The 13,667-nt window shown below is 43.2% G+C and overlaps 1 protein-coding gene and 1 long non-coding RNA gene across 2 annotated transcripts in view; one reads left to right on the forward strand and one right to left on the reverse strand.

Moving 5' to 3' along the window:
- The window catches only part of LOC138743573 (dedicator of cytokinesis protein 2-like), a 699,740-nt gene extending 690,984 nt beyond the window's left edge, over window positions 1-8,756 (forward strand). The window contains exons 50-53 of the mRNA XM_069899077.1: window positions 93-270; window positions 2,027-2,144; window positions 3,336-3,496; window positions 8,275-8,756. Of these exons, the coding sequence (XP_069755178.1) occupies window positions 93-270; window positions 2,027-2,144; window positions 3,336-3,496; window positions 8,275-8,304 (487 nt within the window). The 3' untranslated portion in view covers window positions 8,305-8,756. The remainder of the gene's footprint in view (window positions 1-92; window positions 271-2,026; window positions 2,145-3,335; window positions 3,497-8,274) is intronic.
- Window positions 1-13,667, reverse strand: part of LOC138743576 (uncharacterized) — a 67,823-nt gene that overhangs the window by 38,790 nt on the left and 15,366 nt on the right. The gene's annotated exons all lie outside the window — the stretch shown is intronic.

The following is a 13,667-nucleotide window of genomic DNA, read 5'->3' on the forward strand; positions in this document are numbered from 1 at the left end:
CTGTGTGTAGGTGGAATGTCTGTCAGTGCAATCAGGGGCAATTGAGTAAGCTTGGTGGGTATATCACCCATGTGCTCCTTGCACCCTTCCAGCATTGTAAGTCCAGACAGTCCAAGACCAAAGACACCAATCCTGAAGGCGGAAGAGAAGGCACCCGAACAAGCCATCAAGGAGGAAGGGGAGATCAAATTAAGGAAGGAGAGAAAGCGGCAGAAGAGGAGCAGTGTGGTGTTTGCGGACAACAAATCAGAGCCAACAGAATCCAAAAGGGTAAGCCTACATTCCCAAAGAAACTTACCGCAGAGAGAAGGGACATTTATCCTGTTCCTTTCTCGGGTGTCATGTGGGCCGTGTCAGCACAGAACCATTGAAGTCTACACCACAGGAAGCAGGCATAACATAGTCCAACTTGTTGGCAAAGAGATTATATGTTGAACGGAAGCATCTTCAGCTAGTATGCACATTCCAAACTCCAGCCAGTGGTAACTCAAGATGCCAGGAAAGTAACCATCATCCCATCCACACAGTCCCTTTTAAATCAGTATCAGTTAAACTTTGTTCTCTGTTCTGAGCACATCTCCAAGTTAACACCCTGACCGTAACTCTGTGCCAAGCATCTTGAATCAGGCCCAAATTGGCCACACCAATGTCACCAATCACACAGTGGTGTGGAGATGACACAGGCAAGACACATTCTCTTTTAATTTATAATCCAAAGTTGCACTGATGGTGAGTGAAGTGTTGAGATGATGTCCTTAGAGAAAGATGTCTAGTGACAATATAATTAAGATGTTTTAATTCATATACAGTTAGAATAATTGAAGAGGTAAGTTTCAATGCATTTAGGATTCCTTGCCAGGAGCTCAGGCTTTCACTTATTAATAAAAGAATCAGAAAGAGTTATGAAAAGGATGATTAGGATACAATCCCCAATGGACTCGTGGGATAATAATTTCATAGCTACAGTAAGAAGGTGTTTAGATAGTATTGGTTTGAGGAAGTCATTAACCAAGAATAATGGATGGACTTCAGTAGGTGCCTGCACTCAATGGGCTATATTGTCCTGCACACGTTATTCGTTCCAATGATCTATTGCTGACTTTGTCTGCCCCTGTAGGTCTGAAGCATTACCTGGAAGAGGTACATGCTATTGCCATTCTCCAATGGGACTGAAGTGTGGAAGTACAATTTATAGATTAGCCAGCACAAGTCGTTCAATGAGGGTTGGATTCTGCAACCTCATGGACTGTTCATTTACCTGCCCTTCGCTTTTAAACCCACGCCTCCTTGACGTGCTATTTGTGTAGACAGTGTGAAATAAAACAAAAATCACTAGCCACTATGAAAAGCTAAAGAGAATTTGCAATGGTTTCAACCAGTTCCTGTTGAATATGGCTGGACCACAGCTTGAAAAACTGGTTTTTGGTTGAACACTTGACAAGCCCATGCAAAGGCTGTTGCTCGGTTGGTGTGCAAGTCAGAAAAATGCTGTGTTGCTGCAAGAAATATGGGGGCTATTGATGAGGATGCACCTGGACCATTTGCAAGATGGGGCTTTACCCTCTGTATTTCCTGCTCTTGGAGTGTTTAGGGACAAAGTGGAGGGAGCTTAACTTTGTATTAAAACTCTTTTGTGAAGAAGCTTGATCCTGCAATTTGTCAAAAAGACGTGGACCCAAAATGTTGCCTGTTTCTCTTTCCCCACATGTTGCTTGACCTGCTGAGTCTTCCCAACATTTTATATTTTTTTTAATTTAAGATTTTCGTCTTCTGCAGTTTATTTTATATTTTCATTTACTCAGTAATTTGACTCGTTGTGTTTGGAGGCACATTGTAGAGCAAGCTTACTTTGCATTGAACTTCATTGTTCCTGATTTTGAAACATTTGTTATTGGTACTGATGAAACGAGAGCTTCCGTTAATATAACTGTTTCCTTGAATACCAATTCATCCATTACATCTCTCGCCTTTATCCTATCAACCCTATCACTAACCTCGTGACATGAGTGTTTTCTGCTAATTTCAGCTGTCAAGGAAGCAGGAGTTTATGAGTGACACAAACCTGTCGGACCCAGTTGAGAAGCGCCCAAGTTCAATGCTCAAGCAGATGAGTTTTGCCAGCAGATCTATGCCTACGATCCCAGGTACTGTACAGAGAAATCAAGGGACTAATGCAGTATTCAAGTTCAACCTCCAATGCATAGTGATGGGGATTGTTTTTCAAGCAAACCAGTAGACATCTCATATATAAATACAAGTAAGACATAGTACAAAAGTGCAGTTACAGAGAGAGAAAAATTAGATGCTAATACAATTCCCACTATGCTCTTATTAAAATGTAACCCAGATCCATGTAGTTTGCTTTCTCCAACACCAGTGGGTAATCTGATACAATAATAACAATATGGATATGAAGGTGGAAATGACCAATGGTGGGGAGCAAAGTTACCAAATGGACCATGATTCAGCTTACCCATATACAACATTATGGTTCGTTCACAACCTGCCTCCAAGACCACTCTAACTAAAGTCCCTCCTAGGTTTCAATCATCTTTGTCCAGATTTAAAAGTCAACCAACAACCTGATGTGTAATTTTTCAGTATAAGCATAAGCCTGACCATTCCCGAGTGAAACCATTCCTGATCATCCACAAGATTAATGGTTTGTTGTCGCAGATTTGAGTGCTATCAGGCATTGCAGAATGTTTCCACTCTCCAGGGCCATTTTGGATTCAAAGATCACTTGGTATAAACAAAGTAACGAGATAGCTAAAATGGGTTCCTGACCATTTAACATAAGTGGAGAATCAGGTTCACTCCCAGCCGTTTCCTGCCATTCCAGAAGCTGCTCCATCATCGACGGTTGGATGGGGATCAATCAAACTGTCATTTAGTGCCCTTGTCCTGAGTTCTGGTAAGAGCAGCCTCCATGGCCATAGTAACTGCTGTGGGTCTTGTACCCACTCAGGTAGCCAATAACTCCAGGGGATCTTCAAAATCCTCAAGTTAGAGTTATTTAGCTGACACCCAGCTGCTGGCCCTACTGATGATGCATGTGCTCCACAACCCTATAACAGAATATTAGGGCAGCATCTTACACTCACGTCTTCTGCAGGTCGAACCTACAAATTTGGATCCCAGAGATACCCGCTGAGCCAGAGGTGACAGGAGAAATAACATGACAAAGGACAGGGTGGTCGTGCAGTTCCAGACAACAGAGTCAGCTCAGCTGTGTGCTGTCTGGTCATTGACAGCCCTGGCACACTTAGAAATAAAGGCTTTTCACCAGTTCCCTTTCAACAGAATTATTTTTCTCTCATTTGATGCCTTTCCAGCTCTAATTTTTGCTGTGGCAAATGGAGGTGAGGAACAAACCTTTGAGCAGAACGCAATGAAGAGGCTGAGTCAGCCGATGTTTATGATAGCCCCTGAGGAGAATGAAGGAGAGAAAAAGGGCTCTGTCAGAGGCAAAAAAGCCTTATTTTTTAAATATCGGGTGAGTTGTTGTTTCCTCAGATTGAATTCATGGTTTGTACTTTTCCTGACAAGTTATGTGTCCCTGAATTAACGGATGAATTGTTTTAATGTCACAAGTTCCGAAATATAGTCAATTGCTTGTTTTGTTTGAGGTCCACACAATGCAATGATAGCAGATAAATAAGACAGGCACAGACAAGGACTGGAGATGCCAGGAAACTGGAGAAACATACAAAATTTGAACAGGTCAGGCAGAATCCATGAAACCCCATGGGCAGGTGACATTTCAGGTCGAAACTCTTCATCAGAACGCAGGTATCACAGAATTGTATCAGTGAGAGAGGTGTTACATACCAGGCAACAACAATAGAAATTAGCCCAGACAATGTTATATTTAAAATAATATTTTAATTATTAATTAACAATAATATAACACTTTATCTAATTTAGCTAAACTTATCTACTTAACTCCCAACTATGCACAAATATACTTATGTAAATTACAGTTCAAGGCACAATTCTCAAAAGGCAGTTCAAAGTTCAGTTTCAGAAATTCAGTGTTGACATGTCAGCTTGAAATTGATGCAAAGAAGTTCACAAAGTAGGTGAGAGAGCCCAGGCTTTAGACAGACAGTTGTGAACTCTCAAAATCCTTGTCAAGGCTTCCAGACCAATGTCCGTTTCAGACAAGGGACAACGAAAATTTCCCTTTTCTGTGCATAGGGGACAGGAAGCAAAGCTTCCAGAACCCTTTCTGGAGACAGCCAATTTACACTATTTCTTCTGTTCCCAGATCCATTTCGTAGTTCAGCCGTTGCAAGTGAGCATAGCAATGGCCACAATCCAAAAGCAATATTTTCCTGCTTCCAGAAACCTTTCCGTGGGTCAGCTGTTCACAGTGACCTTCACTTTTTTTTGGTCACAGAGTGTTATTCTCATTCCCCTATAACATGGAGAAATTGTCCACAGCCACACACGAGACTCTTTCAAACCAGTATAATTCAAAGATCTGTTGCTCCTGCGCTTCTCCCTTAAAATGGCCCCTGAGTACTGCATCTTTAATCTGTTGGTCACATGGTCTCTGCACCTGCACCTCCTCTCTCTTCAGATCTATCCAATTTAGAAACACTCTGTCCCCAGTCTTCTAGCATAAATTGGATAGATCTGAAGAGAGAGGAAGTGCAGGTGCAGAGACCATGTGACCATCAGATTAAAGGCACAATACTTAGGGGCCATTATAAGGGAGAAGCACAGGAGCAACAGATCTTTGAATTATACTGTGCTGAAGGGGCCTCGTGTGTGGCAGATGTATGGGAAACCCATTTTAATTTAGCAAGACCTGCTTCAACTTGATAGTTTAATGGCTGAAAACATTAACTTCAATTATACACTTGGAAGTTGGCAGTTGTTGATTTATTTATTTATAAGACACGAGTGTCACTTGAGAAGGTTGTGGTAAGTTTGTGAACCTCAGCTTTCTTTCTCAGCATGATGGGTTAGAAATTGCTGAGTTAAGGACCAGAGAGGTTCAAGGGAGTGATGGAAGGAGTGACGGAGGATGAATGGAGAGAGTAATGGAGGGAGTGAATAGAGAGAGTGATGGAGGGTATGATGGAGGGTATGATGGAGGAAATGATGGAGAGAGATGGAGGAAGTGATGGAGGGAGTGATAAGGGAGTGATGGAAAGAGTGATGGAGGGATTGATGGAGGGAGTGATGGAATGAGATGGAGGGAGTGAATAGAGAGAGATGGAGGGAGTGATGGAGAGAGATGGAGGGAGTGATGGAAGGAGATGGAGGGAGTGAATGGAGAGGGTAATGGAAGGAGTGATGGAGGGAGAGTTGGAGGGAGTGAATGCCTGGAGCAGCAGAAGAGATGTTGAGTGAATAACTTGGTTTGTCACAAATTGCACTAAGATTCCTGTGTGCTATTGGAGCTTCGCTCATTTAGGCAAAGGGAGGAATTCCATTGCATACCAGACCATGGGTTGTCAGTTGTAGGATGATATGAGAGTCTGAAGTAGATTCCCTGATCTCCAGCCACAATATTACATGGTTGATTGAGTTATCTTTCTGGTCAGGTGTAACTGACCATTAGACAGTGTTGGTGAAGAACTGAAAGCAACATTTTAAAATTTTAATTATAGATATTCAGCACCATAACAGGCCCTTTCGGCCCACGACCCCGTGCCACCCAATTACCCTACAATCCGGATACATTTTCCTTTTGAATGGTGCAGGAAAACCAGAACAACCAGAGGAAACTCACACAGACATGGAGAGAATGTACAAACTCCTTACTGACAGTGCTGGATTCGAATCCCAGTTGCGGGCACCATTGAGCTAACCACTACACCAACCGTGCAGCCCAACCTTTCACTTTAAATGTCAAGGAAGATGTTCGGGATGGTCATTGCTTACTTCTCGAAGGTTTGATTCCACAAGTGCCAGGCAATGCTCACTTCCACCAGAAAGTCAAAATTGAACCATGTCTCCTTAAGATTCAGATGTATTACCATAGTTGATCCTCCATTACACTTATCCTAAGGGGGGTGGGGGATGGTGGTGGAGCTCATTCTTGACATGAAGCTCAAGTGGAAAAGCTACATGAAAATAGTGGCTGCAAGAATTGGTGTGGTTAGATAACTGGATCACCTTCAAACCAACGATAGATCATTTCAGGAGCGTGGCTTATGAAGTATTGTGTTCCAGCTTGGTCACCGTGCTACAGATGGAGAGGGTGAAGGGAAGATTTACAAGGATGTTGCCAGGATTCAAGGGCCTGAGCTATAGGGAGGTGTTGAGCAGGCGAGGGGTTTATTCCTTGGAGCTCCAGAGGGGTGATCTTGTAGAGGTGTACAAAATCATGAAGAATAGATGAGATGAATGCACACTTTTGCCCAGAGTAGGGTAATCAGTAACTAGAGAACATAGGTTTAAGCTTGGGTGGGTGGGGGATGGATTTAACAGGAACCTGAGGGATAACTTTTATTTTACACAGAAGGTGGTGGGTTTATGGAATAGGCTGCCAGAGAAGGTGGTTAAGACAGGTACTATTACAGCATTTGAGAAATATTTAGACAGGTATGTGGTTAAGATGGGTTTAGAGCAGTGGTTCTCAACCTTTTTCTTTCCACTCATATACCACTTTAATTAATCCCTATGCCATCGGTGCTCTGTGATTAGTAAGGGATTGCTGAAGGTGGTATGTGAGTGGGAAGTGAAGGTTGAGAATCACTGCTCTAGACCCAAATGTTAATGAAATATTTTGCTTGAGAATAATTGTCATCCTTTGGAGTTATGAAGATGCGCACATAACGAATCAATTAGGTATTATTTTAAAAATTGTTTGCAAACTTTTTCTTCCCACCAACATACCACCTTCAGCAATCCCTTACTAATCATAGAGCATCCATGGCATAAGGATTTCTTAAATTGGTATGTGAATGGAAAGAAAAGAAGTTGAGAACCCCTGGTTTAGAGGGATATGGGCCAAATGCAGGCAAGGTGGGACTAGTGTGGTTGGGACATTTTGGTAAGCATGGGCAAGTTGGATCGAAGGGCCTGTTTCCACACTGTGTGACTTTATAACGTCATTGTCTAAGTACCTTCCTCAGAACAGTTGCAGCAGCTCATAAACATGATTCACCATCATCTTCTCTGGACGAAGAGAGGGATGACCATTAAATACTGCTATCATCATTGATACTCCAATTCCATCAATGAATTATTGAAATCAAAATACTGAGAAATTACTGTGGTAAAAGATGTGTTAATTAATCTAAAATTCAAGTCACATATTCCATCATGGGGTGGCACGACATAGCCTTTGCAGCACCAACAATCAGGATCTGGGTTCAAATCCCCACTGTCTGTCAGGAGTTTGTACTGTTACAATGTTCTGTGTTGTGTGGTTTTATGTTAAAAAGTGACAGTTGGCATTAGAGAGCCAAGGTAATGGTGGACTGCTGAGAGAGTGGGAGACGAACTGACCATGTGCAGAAAATGATCTAAAGATTTCTGGACTTGGATGATAAACCACCACTGGAGGTGCTGTGGAGTGGAAGGAGGCCCAGAGCATGAGTCATGGTCTGCAGGACAGTTTAGAATGTTGGGCATTTTAAAAGGGATGAACATTCCAAAGGCAGCCAGAAGGTTCCGGACCAAGCCAGTGGTTCCTCTCTCTGCAAGCAACACAAGACAACTTCAAATTTTGTGCTCTCTCTCTCTCTCTCTCTCAAAGATCTTTTGGCTTCAGTTTACCAAACAAACTGAATTTTGTTTATGATCTTTGCTTCGGTTGAGATCGAAGTTTTGTGAGTCTTGTGTGTTTTGTGTTTGTTTTGTGTCTAAGTTTTTCTGTGGGCTGGTTAGAAATATAACTTAGACTTTAATTGCATATGTTATATTTAGGCTGGGGAATTTATTAGTTTTACACTGTTATAGAAATTTGCATAGTAACCAGTGGGCATTGTTATAAAAGGGGGATTTTGAATTAAAGTTTGAAGGTGATTTTTTGTTAATAAATTGTTCATCTTTACCCCTGTGTGATATGTCTTCTTTGTGGTTGCTGGTTTGATCTTGTAACAGTACGATATCCGCGTGTCTGCATGGGATTTCCCCGGGTGGCTCAGGTTTCCTCCCACCCTTCAAAACATACTGGGGGTGTAGGTTAATTGGGTGGCACGGGCTTGTGGGCCAAAATGGCCTGTTACCATGTTGTTTGTCTAAATTAAAAAATTTAAATCTTGTTTTTTCACTTCAGACATCTAACTGACTTTTCTTTTACTCTTTCAGCTGAGCTCAAAAAGTTCAGACGACAAGTAGTCCAGGGATAAACTTCCTTCATGGGTCCTTGAACAGGGCTAGACAGTGTGGCCTGCTCAGTTCCAAGAAAATGTAACACTGGTACTACAGTCATCTCATTTCAAACAGAAAACTTTTCTAAACCTTGTTGGTGGATCATTCGACAGAATGTATTTTTGTTTAAAAGCTCATGTACTGCAACATTAGTTCCAGTCTGACGAGATTCCCAGGAGTACTATTCAGGCATGGTTGGCCTCTAATATAGTATCCATCCTTCAGAGGCTGCTAGAGTTGCTACCAGCAATGCTGAACCAGGGACTAGTGGCATTCTTGGACAAAATGAATTCCCAAAGGTTTGGGGAAGCATGACACCCACCTGAAAAATCAATATTGTTTCATGGCTACTGAGGCCAAATGTTATTCAATTCACATTCTTTCTCTGAACTGATTAAAATTGTGTCGTCTGAACAAGATATCCTTGAGTCTCAGAGTTTGTAACCAGTGTGTGTTGGTTATGCTTCTGAACAGAGTTGGACCATTCCTTAAACTTTGATTGATGCTGTATGCAATTTGCAGAAGGCATCATCTGTGCCCTGATTGGCCAGGTTGCAGGTCAGCCAAGAACATGGATTGATGGAATCCATTTGGCCCTCAAGCATTCATCCATTCCTTTAGATCACACCTAGCCTGCAACTCAATCTCATTTTCCTGACTTTGCCTCATATGCCTCAATACCAACCCAAACAGTGCACAGCAATCTCAGTCTCAATCTCAGATTGATTCCCAATATCTGATCCTTAAAGGGAAGAGAGGTCATAATTCCACATTCCTACTATAGAAGTCCACCAGACTGTCCAGGCCCTGATTATCATCTTATTCATAATATTATCAGGCAAATGTAGATTGCATTTTCTGCTCCATCAACCCCTTTTAACATATTTTAACACATCACCCCTCCCTCGGTCCCCTACTTCGTAGACAGCAAACCAGAATTATGCAACTCCTGATCATAATTTTGACTCTTTGACTCTTAATTTTGACACTTTAAATTGAGGCCTTCAAATGTAAGCAGCTAATTGGTACTAAGATAAATGTCACAAATCCAGCATCTCAAACTTGCACTTAAGCACATTTTGACGCATTACTGCTGGCCTCTGTAATTAGCATAGTTCCTACAGGGAACTGTGGCCAAAGCAGGAAAACCCCAGTACAGTAAAGCTCAGGCATACAGAGTGCTCAATGCTGTGAAAGTCCTTGTACCATGCAGGTCTTCACCATGGGCTTAAGTTTGAACAAGAATAAAACTTTGGATTTATAAAGAATCTCTCCATGCACGCCATACCTGCTGAAGCTACTATGACATTAGAAGGAACAAACCTTTCAGATTTCTCTTGAAGTTCCTCAAATGGTCCCATGATTTTTTTTAAGCATCTAAATGGGTTCCCACTTGGACACTTATCTGAAAGGCAATGCTTCCATGCTGCAGAATCATTGACCTGTAGCATGCATGCTACGCAGAGTGTAGAGTAAGATCCACGCACGCACGCACGCACACACACACACACACACACACACACACACACACACACACACACACACACACACACACACACACAGTCGAGTTGAGGTTGAAGACTTATTTATTGCTCTGCCAGCTCTGTTCATATTCACTCCCCCCACTACGCGACAACCCCCTCCCCCAGAATCAGTGATCGGAGTATCTGTTGCCACTTTGGGTGGCCTAGCTTTGCTTCGCAGGGGCTGAGGCTCGACTGGCTGGCTAATGTCTAAATGGTCCCATTTCAGGCATTCAAGAGTGAAGGTTTCCTCTTTGCTGGAAATGTCCAATACACACGTCGACCCATTGTACCTGACAACTCTGTACAGCCCCTCATATGACCGTTGGAAGGATGACTGTTGTGCTCCCTTTTGCATAGGTATGCAAGTCTTTGGTGACGTAAGATTTGGGCTGGCTGTGTGGCAGGGGCGGTGGATCGGCTAGGGTACCCAGACTTTCCCTCAGCTCTTTCAGTGCCACCATGTGGCATTCCGGATCCTTGGCGGCAGCCAAGATCTCCCCTGGGATTACCAAGGGTGCACTGCTGTGGAGACATTAAAGTCCTCCTTTGCCATGATGCGTATCCCCATAAGGACCCAAGGCAGTTCATCTGCCCAGTTGAGCCCCTTGAAGTGGGCCATCAGTCCATTGGCCTGCAGGTAATATGCCATGGTATGGTGAAGTTGAGTTGCCAACAGTTTGGCTAGTGCTGCCCAGAGCCCCAAGATAAACTGCGCTCCCCTGTTGGAGGTGAGATGTTCTGGTACTCTGAATCTGGTCACCCAGGTGTTGATTAGTGTCCTGGTGCAGGTCTCTGTGGTCTCGTCGGCTATCCGGACTGCCTCCAGTCACCTCATGGAGTGGTCCACCTTAGTGAGGAGGCATCTAACTCCAGAGGAAACTGATAGCGGAGCCACTATGTCGACGTGGATGAGGCTGAATCTATGGCATGCTGGCTCAAAAGTCTGGGGAGGTGCTTTAGTGTGAGTTTGCACCTTGGATGCCTGGCAGATTATGCAGGTCTTGGCCCATTGTGCCGGACAAACATACTAGCCACCATCTTTGCCATAGTTCTGATATCCGGATGTGCCGTTGTGCACCACATCTAAGTCCTGCCATCTCCACTGGCACAATGGGGTGGGGCTTGCCGTTGGAGACGTTGCAGAGGAGAGTCTGGGTCTGGGGTGATGACGACATCCTCCAGCTACAACCCAGAAAGCGCTGTCCTGTACGCCAGGATCTCAGGGTCGTCGTATTGTGCCCTGGCTAGGAATTAATAGTCTATGCCCTGGGATAGGCCGTAGAAAGCCTTGATGGGAGAATGTATTGGCCACCATGTTGCTCTTGCTGGTGATGTGCTGGATGTCCATGGTGAACTCAGACACGTAGGAAAGGTGCCTCAGCTGCCTGGCTGACCACGGGTCAGATGCTTTGTGGAAGGTGAAAGTCAATAGTTTGTGGTCAATGAAGACCTTGAATTGTCTGCCTTCCAGAAACTATTGGAAGTGACTGACCACCAATAGCTCCCTGTCAAAGGCGCTGTATTTGTTCAGGTGGCTGGAGGTGCACGCTAAAAAAAAGGCCATGGGCTGCCATTACCCACTGATCAGCTGTTCTAGGATCCCTCTGACCACTGTGCTGGAGACGTCCACAGAGAGGGCGGTCGGAACCTCTGGCCTAGAGTGAGCCAGACGAATGTATTGCTCTGCCAGCTCTGTTCACTCCCTGTCTCTGACAACAGGTGTGACGTCTTTGCAGTGCCACCCTCCAACTGGCCGGCGTTCCATCCATTGCCCGCTGTTTCCTGCCATGCGGGAGGTCACGCAGGACGATGGCCATTAGTCCCTGCGGGGCCCTCGCGATCGCCGCATTCATCACCCATTTTGTGGGCCGGTTATCATTGCGATTTATGAGCCCTGAAAGGGTACTTGAATCACCAAAGTTTTCAGCGACACAGTGTTACAGTTGAACCTCATCTGAAGGTTCGACATTCTTTTAATTCACCTCCACTTCTTGAATAATTCTCCAAATTTCATACTTTTATTCTTTTGCATTTCATTTTCTTGCTTTTTTTTCCACAAATAGTTTATATCTTATTGGGCTACTGGAAACCACAACCTTTGATGCACAACGCCTCCAGCACAGTGGTCAGAGGGGTCCTAGAACAGCTGATCGGTGGGTAATGGCAGCCCATGGCCTTTTTTTTTAGCGGGCACCTCCAGCCACCTGAACAAATACAGTGCCTTTCCTGGCAACTGATTTATTCCTACATTGAACTCAGAGGAGTATGGCATTGCAAGCTGACATTCAACCTCACTGAGTTACCCTGCTTGGAAAGGATGCACACAAACTCGGGTCCAGCAATTTACTCAGTAATGAAAATGCACAAGAGTTGGAAGGAAAAGGAGCTAGAAGGAGAGACAAAAAAAAAATCCAGCAAAACAGAATTGAAACAGAATGTAGTAAGAGTTAGCATTTAGTCTTGGGAAAGGAGAACCAGACATGATGATCATTTTAATATGAAAAGCCAATAAGCTATGTGTTGTGAATTTAAAAGAGCAAACCACAGTCTGCTGGAGAAACCCGGTGTGTGGAGCAGGATCAGTAGGAGAAAATAATTGTCAGCATTGTGGACTGAAACCCTTCACTGGGACTGAGAGTATGAAGGAGAGGGAGGTCAAGATGGGAGGGGAGTGGTAGACCAGAGAGGTGAAGGATGACAGATTAGAGGAAGTTGAATGGGAATGCAAAAAAAAAGGTTGTTGGGGAGAGAAGGAAAAGAAAATGAAAATGAATCCTAAATAAAAACACTGCCCAACAGAGACTTCAATCTGAGATATTTGATGGCAAGATCCAGGACTAAGTATTTTGGGAGTTCTCCAAAGACTAGAAATTACCTGACTGATAAGCTTTTTATTACCATGCTGTTGACTCGGGACTTGAGCTTGTTCTGAGGGGTTATGGCATTTCCACTATTATTAGGGGAATCAAGAGGGAGGAGCGACAGGTAGAAACAGCAAGGGATGTCCCCTCCCTCCCCCCCCCCCCCCATACATGTACAAACAGTATTAACAGTATTTCCACCACAGGTTTCTTTAATACTGTTCTTTTTAAAAAATATATATTTTTCACACTGTGAACTATATCAATCAAAATACATACAAACATTTCCCTCTTAAATATGCACAGTGGCATTTTCTCCCTTTTTTCTCCCTACCTTCCCTCCCCCCTTCCCACCCCCCTCCAAACCCATTAAACGTTCAACATATACAATACAATAAACCCATTAAACAATGTCATCACATAATGAAAATAAACAAGAAAATTGTGTCATCTACTTTTACACACTGGATCAAGTCATTTTGTCTTCTTCTCATTCTATCATTTTAGGGCGTGGAGGTCCACGGTAGACCCTCTCTGTTATGTTCCATGTACAGTTCCCAAATTTGTTCAAATAATGTGACTTTATTTTTTAAATTATATGTTATTTTTTTCCAATGGAATACATTTATTCATTTCTATGTACCATTGCTGTAATCTCAGGCTCTCTTCTGATTTCCAAGTTGACATTATACATTTTTTTGCTGCAGCTAAGGCTATCATAATAAATCTTTTTTGCACTTCATCCAGTTTGAGGCCTAATTCTTTACTTCTTATGTTACTTAGAAGAAAGATCTCTGGATTTTTTGGTATGTTGCTTCTTGTGATTTTTTTAAATACCTGATTTAGATCTTCCCAAACCTTTTCCACTTTCTCACATGCCCAAATTGCATGTACTGTTGTTCCCGTTTCCTTCTTACAGCATAAACATCTATCTGATAATGTT

The sequence above is a fragment of the Narcine bancroftii genome, chromosome 9, assembly GCF_036971445.1.
Source record: "Narcine bancroftii isolate sNarBan1 chromosome 9, sNarBan1.hap1, whole genome shotgun sequence".
Classification (NCBI taxonomy): domain Eukaryota; kingdom Metazoa; phylum Chordata; class Chondrichthyes; order Torpediniformes; family Narcinidae; genus Narcine; species Narcine bancroftii.